The following is a 9616-nucleotide window of genomic DNA, read 5'->3' as shown; positions in this document are numbered from 1 at the left end:
TGCGAGAGTTCATTCTGGAGAGAAACCTTTCAATTGTTCAATTTGCAATAAATATTTTACCCATAAAGGAGTTCTTAGGGTACATATGCTTGTTCACTCAATGGAGAAGCCTTGTGATTGTTCAATTTGCAATAAATATTTTGCACGTAAAGGAGATTTTAGTGTACATATGAATATTCACTCAAAAGAGAAGCCTTTCAATTGTTCAATTTCCAACAAAGATTTTACCCGTAAAGATCATCTTAGTGAACATGTGAGTGGTCACACTGGAGAGAATTCTTTCACTTGTTCAATTTGCAACAAAGATTTTTCCCGTAAAGATCATCTTAGTGAGCATGTGAGGGTGCACACAAAAGAGAAGTATTTCAATTGTTCAATTTGCAGTAAAAGTTTTGTTCATAAAGGAGATCTTAATGTGCATGTGAGGGTTCCCGCAAAAGAGAAGCCTTTTGATTGTTCAATTTGCAATAAATATTTTACCCGTAAAGTTTATCTTAATGAGCATGTGAGGGTTCACACTAAAGAGAAACCTTTCAATTGATCAATTTGCCCAAAAAAGAAAATTTCGTGTACAGATGAATGTTTACTCAAAAGAGTAGCCTTTTTATTGTTCAATTTACAACAAAGTTTTTGTTTCTAAGGGCCAATTTAATGCACGTGTGAGCATTCACACTAAGGAGAAGCTTTTCCATGTTAGATTTGCTAAGATGTTTTGTTTTGAGGTGTACACTTAATGTACACATGAAACTTGACAGTCAAAATTAATACTCGTATTTTAAATGTTCAATTTGCACATAAGGTTTTGGAAATGAAATATTCTTAATTCGCATATGTGCATTCATGCTAAAGAGAAGCCTTTCAATTGTTCAATTTGTAACAATTGTTTTGGCTGGTAAGATAACTTAATTAGACATATCACTAGAGCCCGGATTTATAAGCACAATCAAAACTAGGGAAGTACGCAGAGCAACTAATGTTATACTACATAAATCTATAATCAGTCCAACATTTCAATTTCAATTTCCCTTTATTAAAGGGTGAGGTTTAGCCTGTGGCTGTTCTACCACCTAACCCCGATGGATACATATACTGTACATACTAAATACATTCTACATACTAAATGTTTGTACAATAACAAACAAAGAAGAAAGATAGAAATATAAACAAGACACAAAGAGAACAAATACAAAATTGAGAACAAAGGCTCATCTTCACACTAAAAAAAGAGATTGAAAATAAATACACAAAGGTTACACAAATTAATTGACACAATTGTGCTTGTTGTGATATAGTTAAGACTAATACAAATTAATATTATGTGTAAAAACATATATATTTGTATGTTCTTAATATAGAAGAATATCGTCAAGGGTTGGCAACATATAAGGGGAAAGTAAAGAAGCAAAATGAAAATGAAAAGACTTGTTTTTAGGAAGTTGGTTCAGAGATGAGAGCTATTATTCGTGAGTGCTGGAACACTGATATTGTTCATTTAACAATAGAGTTTTTAGTTTGTCTTTGAAGTTGTTGTGTTTAGTGAGGGACGTCATGGAAGGAGGAAGTTCATTCGATGCTCTTGCAGCTGAATACTAAGTGAATGATGATTCGAAAAGCACTAGTGTGTGCTTTGGAAGCTCAAGTTTCGATTTTCCTCTTGTCTTGTAATCATGTATTCCCCTTCTGAATATCTGAAATAGGTTTTTAGGTGTTTTTGTTTGTAAAAGATTACGAATAAAACAACACAGATGTAATTTTCGTCATCTGGCCATGTTCAACATTTTGTTTGCGTTTATGGTTGGGAGGATATGATCATATTTTCTTATATGGTACACGAAACGGAAACATGAATTTTGGACTTTCTGAATGTTGGTTTTGTTTCGAACGGTTATATTTGGTCCATAAATTATGTCGCAGTAGTCTAGTATAGGAAAGATCAGTGCTTGTATTAGTCTCATTTTAATCTCTGTTTTTAGGCATTCTTTAAAGCTGTACAGCGATCTTAGCACAGCGTAAGCTTTTTTTGATTTGTTCTTGGACATGAATATCCCAGTTAAGGTGTTCATCGAAAATGACACCTAGATTTTTCAGATCTGTTGAATAAGGGATTATAAATGTGTCTAGTTTGATGCATATCTCGTTAGGATTTATCAGAGAGAGACTATTTCGGGAACCAATAAGAGACATAGTTGATTTTTGTAGGTTTATTTTTAGACCGTTACTTTTACACCAGGTATTTATGCTGGATAAATTATCATTAAGCAAAGCTAAGGCTGCATCCAGCGATTTTGGTGAAAAGGAATTTGTAGATGAGTGTCATCTGCATAAAGATGAACTTTACTGTGATTGTTTACGGTAGGTATGTCGGCTGTAAAAATGGTATAGAGGAGAGGGGCTAGAATGGATCCCTGTAGGACACCAGTTTTCAATGGCGGGTGAGAGAGGGAAGGAGCATGGCAGCGTTTATGTTTACTCTCTGTTGTCTGTTGTTCAGATACAGTCGAAATGATCGGAGAGCTGGAGGTGAAAAATTGTAGTATTTGAATTTGCTTAAGAGCAGGTCATGATGAACACTGTCAAAGGCTTTAGTGAGATCCAGTAATACTAATGCTACTGCCATTCTCTTGTCTATCCCAGCTGGAAATTCTTCCAATTGGTTTGGATAGCCAATATGAGTTTTTAGACACTATTGGAACCAATTGGTCTATCAGAACCAATTGGTCAATTGTATTGAATTAGTTTCTATTGGAAAGTATTTTATTGTTTTCAATATATTGCTTGTGAAAATTGCAATGGAGAAATCATATAAAACAACTGAAATAAATCTCTGGTAAAGCATGTGGAATTTGTAACTTAGAAAAACTTTCACATACAAAACTTTTTCAAATATATGAACACGTTTTTAACTCTTTAGCTTCATTGTGATTAACACACTTATAGAAAATCGAAAAATATGCTACTTCAGTCATAAATATATATGTTGTTCTTTCTTTATACCTGCGAAAACAGCAATAAATGAGGTTAAACAAAGAATCTGACCCACAACACTTGAGAAAGTGATAAACAAACAAAACACTGTCGAGGTCGACTTAGCAGATCAAAAGATTGCTCATTTTTCCAATTGCATTCATACACATAAGAATAACCATGGACATTTCATATTGCAGAAACAAGAACTAATGTGAACATTTATTCCAACTACTAGCTCCTTTAAGATCGGGTTGGTTCTTAAGAAAGAGTTCTTGTTAGGTATTTATTAAGATAAATCTGACATCAGTAGTATGCATTAGAATTCAGAAGAAATCCAGCTCAAGTGTGCTGTTTTTTCAATTAACTTCTAAATCACAGAAAATGTGGTGTTAAGAATCAAAGTACTTATGCTTTGAGTCAATAAATGGATTGATAACATATTGATTCTACAATATATACAAAGTTACAATTGGATAGATACAACTCACCAATTGGAAATTGTCTTGATTTTGCAATTGGTTTCAATTGAGATTTCGATTGTAACCAATACATTCCAATAGAATCATTCCAACTGAAAACAATTCAATCAAATTGAAATTTTAGTTGGAACCAATAGAAAATTCCAGCTGGGATTGATCGTAATAAATCGTCAGTTATTTTAAGTAATGCCGTTGCCATGCTGTTTGAAGGATGGAAACCAGATTGACATTTTGGAAGCGGATCTAGGTCCTAAATGTGCTTGCGAGTGTGCTTGTAAACAATTTTTTCAGTGATTTTGAAAAATATAGGTAAGAGACGTATTGGTCGAAGGTCATTCAGGAAGATTATTAGGGTAAAACGAGGAGAGACGCCGCACCTTTTCATAACTGAATAGAAAAACAACATCTCTGCTTTTGTGGAAATTTATTGACATGAAAACTTAACTACAGTCCTTGCACTTCAAGAAAAAAAATAATTGGCATCCATTAGGAAGAATTTAAATGGATATTTTTTCAAATTACAAAAGCATTGAATTTTGAGTGTCATGAAAAACACGAGGAGAGATGCCGCACTGACTCACTTCTGCCTCTTTAAGTTCTTCTCACGAACATTCTTTCTTCCACAGTCCACACACATTGTTCCATACACAGTGCAGGTTTCGTGTAACCATTTCGAACACGCAACACACTGGATCCAGTCAGATTTGGAAGCCGTGAGGAAGTAATTCTTCAAGCATTCCACACAATTGTTGATGTCTTGCTCAGATCCACTCGCTGTAGCATCTGGCGCAGGTTACTTTGTGCCGGCTGTTTTTTTCTTTCTGTCCTGTCTTGATCATGGAAGTTGATTACGAGTTTTTTTGTTTCATATTTGCAAGTCTGGAAGCGGAATTGATCACTTCGGCGGACTGTTTGAACCTTTTACCTTGGCGAGGAACTTCTGGAATGGGACTCAGCTGGCGGAGGTACTTTCTGGGACTTTCCGTGGGTGTGGAACTACAGGTAGATGTCGAAGGGTTTGAATTTATTCCTGGTAATTGATTCTGGGGCACAAAAGGAGGTTGTTGAGTTACTTTTGGTGTCAGTTGTGTTGCTTGCGAGGTTGTTGGTTTAACTGTGACAGGTGAGAGACTTCCTCAGGTACTCGATGGAGGTGACTCTAGATCCTGCGAATCAATATGGTCATATATTTTGGTGTGGGTGGATGAAAGTGGACTAGGACCTGACTGACAAGCATCAGAAATGGAAAAGTAATAGTCGGGAATAGCATTTGAATTCAAATGGTAAATGCCACAGGCTCGGAAACCTGAAACGGCATTTCCAACAGAAGCAACTTTATTCCACGCCGCACCAATGAGAGAGCCTGCTTGGTATCTTGTGATATTCCTGTCTTTATGGGTTCTCATCCATGATGTTGCTTCCTTGTTGTAATATGATTGTACTGGACCAAATACAGATCGGTCCAAGAGTTGAAGTGCTTGTGTAGTGTGACTTGGCAAACATGAAACGATAACACCAACTTCAGCCGCATACTCCAGAAGTTCTAATGCATGGACATGTGATGAATGGCCATCTAGGAGTAGGAGCGTTTTGCCTGGATGTTTCCTGGGAACGAAGTGTTCTTTGAACCATTTCATGAACAGATCAGCACTGATGTATGACGATTTAGGGTTCGTGCAGACATCGGATCCTGCAGGAAGTCCATCAACGAATTCAGGTTTTTTATTCACACCTTTCATAATAAGAACAGGAGGAAGAAATGTTCCTTCTGCACCGCAACACCCTATCAGCGTCACATTTTCTCCCCTTTCTTTTGGAGTCAATATGTGCACAGTCTTCGAACCTTTGGAGGTCACAACCTTTCCATGTCTGTTAATGAGTGGGAATCCTGTTTCATCGACGTTAAAAATGTTACCTGGTTTATTCATTAGATCATGTTCTTCCATAATCTTTTCTAGCAACGTAAAATAGTTTTTCACATCTTCACGAATCAATCCTTGAGCTCTGTTGATAGAAAGGCCTTGAGCTTGTCGCAAAGAAAGTTCAGGATTTCTCCTCAGGAAGGAATTTAACTATACGTTTCCTGCCATCTGCGATTCATGCGAGAACGTGTGTTTAATATTTAATTTTTCAGCAAATTTGTACGCCAACACCCTAACTGCTTGTCTGTCTGGAGCGAAACCTGCTGCACCTAGACGTTGAATATGGGAAACTAATTTATTTTCATTATGTGCAACGAAAACCCCTTCAGGTCCAAGACTCTTCTTGGAGAAATCGCCTTCTTCAATCCTTCGACATATGGTTCTCGCTGGAATGCCGTAATATCGTTCAGCTTCTCTTTTCCCTATGTCCCCGGCTTGCACTCTGGTACATGCCTCTTTCATGTTCTCATCAGACCACGAAGCTCTAGCAGATCTTCTTCTGTATGTGTTGGGCATCTTGAATTCTGAAAAGAATAAGAAACGAGTGCTTAGAAACTTTTAGACAATTTAATATTTAAGTACACTCTATTTTACATAACTTATATACAAGCACAAGTAACATGTGTATAATGTTGTGTTTGTATTGCATTCTTTGTTAAAATACATAGCCTACAGTACATGTAACACTGTGTTCAAAATATTCAATGTGTCAAAAGGTGAAATAAATGACACTGTACACCTTATAATATGAGGGTGAGAAAAGTGCGGCATCTCTCCTAACAGAAAAATGTGCGTCATCTCTCCTTTGTGTAACTGCGGCAACAATCCTTTTTCTCGAGGAGAGATGCCGCACCAGTTGCTTTTTACTGGTTTTGTAGTTTCGGTGCAAAATCGTGCGAAAGGTAATTGCAATACTCTAACAAGTATTCTATAAAATATTTGTCACGTAGAAACTAGCGTGCGCTCTATTACGATCTATCACACTTACCTTTCAAAAAATTTCGACGGTCAATTCACCAGGAAATTTTCATATGAAGGCGCCCCACTCCTTTCCACTTCACTTGACTGGTCTCTACTGCACTGGCATGGTGGAATGAACAACAGTTACACATCCTTGCAGAATATTGCTACCATCTGATGTGTACTAGGCAAGCTACAGCATGTGCGGCATCTCTCCGCCTGCGGCGTCTCTCCTCGTTTTACCCTACTTTTTTCGTTGGTTTCGGAACAACGCGTGCTGTTTTCCAGCTGGCCGGTTATTGTCCATTCCAGAAAGAGAAATTTACAATGTGCATCAGGGGACGTAAGATGTGCGGTAATAATAGTTTAATCATTATTATGAATAGTCCATCATTACCAGATTCATTGGTTGGTTTTTCGTTTATCGCTTTCATAATTTCGGTTTCGTTTATTTCTTGGAGGTGCAAAGTTTGAGCACTTTTTGTTAACGGCATCTTCTGAAACATCCGTTTTGCTGCATACGCTAGAAAAATGTCAGTTAATTGAATCCACGTTTCTCAGGTCGGAAGGTATCTCGTTGTTGATATTTTTACTATATACACCCACGTTTATAATTTTTTCCACAACTCTTTGCTGTTATTGTTGCAGCGGAGGTGATAATTAAAATGGGCTTTCTTTTTTTGCCGTTGGACCGAGGTGATAAAGTTTCTCAGTTCTTTGTAATAGTCCCAGTTTGCGTGGGTTTTTGTGTGCTTATATTTTATTATGGCATTGTCACAGAGTTTCATAAATACCTAGTCATATCATAAATTCTGTTACAAAGGTAATAATGAACTACAAGCACAACGACCAAGCTAGTGTATTAATTTGGATGTTACAAAGGTACAGGTCATGCCAACACAGAGCACCAATCACTGTTCAAAATGGCCACCTCTGGCCTTCACTCAGGCCCGAAGTCTCTGAGGCCAGTCATCAATTGCAGCACGCACGGTCTCGAGGAGAAAGTCCGCCACTGCCTACACAAAACAACACTTGAGATTCGCAAGGTTTGGATGCCTCTTTCTACAGACCATGCCCTCCAAAATGGACCACAAACTGTAGTCCAATGGGCTGAGCTCGGGGCTGCTGGAGGGCCAATCAGCTAGAGCAATGAAATCATGCACATTCTTCTGAAGCCACTCCTGTGTGGTCTTTGACCCCGTGGAGGCACATAGTGGTTCGGATCCCACTTTAAACTGTAGGTCCAGTCCCGATTAGCCTTACTGTGCATAAAGTGGACTTAAAACACCAACTCGTTACAACTCGCTGTGTGGTCTTTGCTTGTGCGCCGGTGGTGAGTCCTGCTGGAAGCTCCATGGCTCATTGTTGAACATGGTGCGGGTCAACAATTTCACAGGTGGCTCCAACACTGTCACTTGGTACACTTTTGCAGATGTTTCACACCATGTTCACAGAAGTGGAGGTCAGTTGTGCCATTGTACAAAACCCCCCACCAAACCATCACTGAGGCTGGATGATGGCCTCTGAGAATCCGTGGCGTGTTTTCACGAGCTTCTTGGGATGTCGAGTCATATACATGGTCGTTTTGATGATTGTAAGACTCTTCAATCGTGAAGATTTTTTCATCCGTTAAAAGGATCTCCTGTGGCCACCATTTGCATAATGCTGAAGGAGTCTTTTTGTTTTCTGCTCCCTCTGGACCTGAAGCTGTGGAGTGAGGAAGTGACCAGCAATTTGCCGGTGAGCACAGAGTCCTAGGTCACTTCGAAGCACACGCGACATTGACATTTTTGAAATGTTCAGCTCTCGAGCCATCACTGGTTGTTTCCTGACAGGATTTCGTCGAATCTGCGCCGCCACTGCTTTCACAAGCTTCTGGCTCCTCACGCTGCGAGGTCTACCTCTCCTGGGGAGGTCCTCAATTGTCCCTGTGTCGCAGTACCTATTGATGGTCCTATGCAAGAACATCCTGCTGATATTCAGCTTTTTCAGGGTTGAAAATGTCCGATGGTGATTTGCCAACTTTGTGCAGTGCGATTACTGCCACATGGTTCTCGTATACACCCCACTCCATTCAACTCACAGTGAAATTCACCTTTCCGCTACCACAGCCAGACACACAATGATACTGGTTCTTGTTTGATCCTACATTGCGGGGTTACCTTGCCAACCAGTGTTGCCATCCCTGTCTAAACTTTGTAACAGAATTTATGATATGACTAGGTAGTTTTGTATTTTCGGATATCCACGGAGAGTTTTTTGGTTTTATTAATTTAGTTTCAAGGTGCGCATGCCTGTCGAAGAGATTTATTACATTTTGAGTACTGAAGTGCACTTTATCATCGATGTTGTCGAATCTATCTATTTGCATCCATTCAATTGTTGCAGCATCCCTATCGAATATCTCTGTCGAGGGTACAAAAGTTTTGATATTTGATAAACTGTTTAATTCATTATTTTTTTTTCGATGGCAAGTGTCGCATTTACTAGACAGTGGTCAGACATTCCGACGGGAGCAGTTATGTTAAATGAGGGTACAAGATCCGGGTCATCCATTACTACTACTTCGAGGAGTGATTGAGTGGTTGCCGTTATTCTGGTTGGTCGGTAAATGATCTGGACCATGTCGAAAGAGTCGATTATTGATTGTAAATATACTGTTTCTGGTTTATGGGGAGATAGGAAATCTGGGTTTACGTCACCTAGAATAAGTAATTTGTGAACGAGTGGGAAAACTTCCGAGATCGTCGTTTCTAGGTGCAATAATTTTGTATACGATATGTTAAGGGCTTTGTACAAAACATTGTACTATGGGAGTGAGAGCTGGACGTTCAATAAGAAATCTGAGATAGACCTGGATGCTTTTGAAAGGAAAATTCTGAGAAGAGTATGGGGAGACCAGTGAGGGACAGGGATGGATGGAGACTAAGATATAACAATAAATTGTACCATCTATACAAAGAATTATGTATATCCCACTTTATAAAATTTAAAAGACTAGAGTGGGCAGGATGCACATCGCATACCAAAGTTAGTGGCATATAGTACAATAGGAGATAGAAGATCTGTAGGGGAGCCTAGGAGAAGATGGATGGAGGCTGTGGAGATAGATGTGAAAGGAATGTTAGAAATGAGAAATTGTAGGAGGAAAGCTTTGGACAGAGAAGCATGGAGGGGCTCTATTTGAGGCCAGGGCTCGATATTGGGCTGCAGCACCATAGAAGAAGAAGAAGGAGGTGGGGACCGAAATAAACGAGCACGTACAAGCATGTTGAAATCTCAGAAAAC

At 38.9% G+C, this 9616-nt stretch overlaps 2 protein-coding genes across 2 annotated transcripts; both read right to left on the bottom strand.

Moving 5' to 3' along the window:
* Positions 1–4582: 4582 nt before the first annotated feature.
* Positions 4583–5392, bottom strand: LOC145996266 (uncharacterized). The gene has a single exon (XM_083132692.1). It carries the CDS (start codon positions 5390–5392, stop codon positions 4583–4585), a length of 810 nt encoding a protein of 269 aa, XP_082988818.1.
* Positions 5393–7957: 2565 nt separating this feature from the next.
* On the bottom strand, positions 7958–8296 carry LOC145996265 (uncharacterized). The gene has a single exon (XM_083132691.1). The coding sequence runs from the start codon at positions 8294–8296 to the stop codon at positions 7958–7960; it is 339 nt and encodes a 112-aa protein (XP_082988817.1).
* Between the last annotated feature and the right edge of the window lie 1320 nt (positions 8297–9616).

Source organism: Lepisma saccharinum, chromosome 12, assembly GCF_977018435.1.
Source record: "Lepisma saccharinum chromosome 12, izLepSacc3.1, whole genome shotgun sequence".
In the NCBI taxonomy this organism is placed as follows: domain Eukaryota; kingdom Metazoa; phylum Arthropoda; class Insecta; order Zygentoma; family Lepismatidae; genus Lepisma; species Lepisma saccharinum.
The sequence above is the reverse complement of the archived record's forward strand: the minus strand, read 5'-3'. Positions and strand labels throughout refer to the sequence as shown.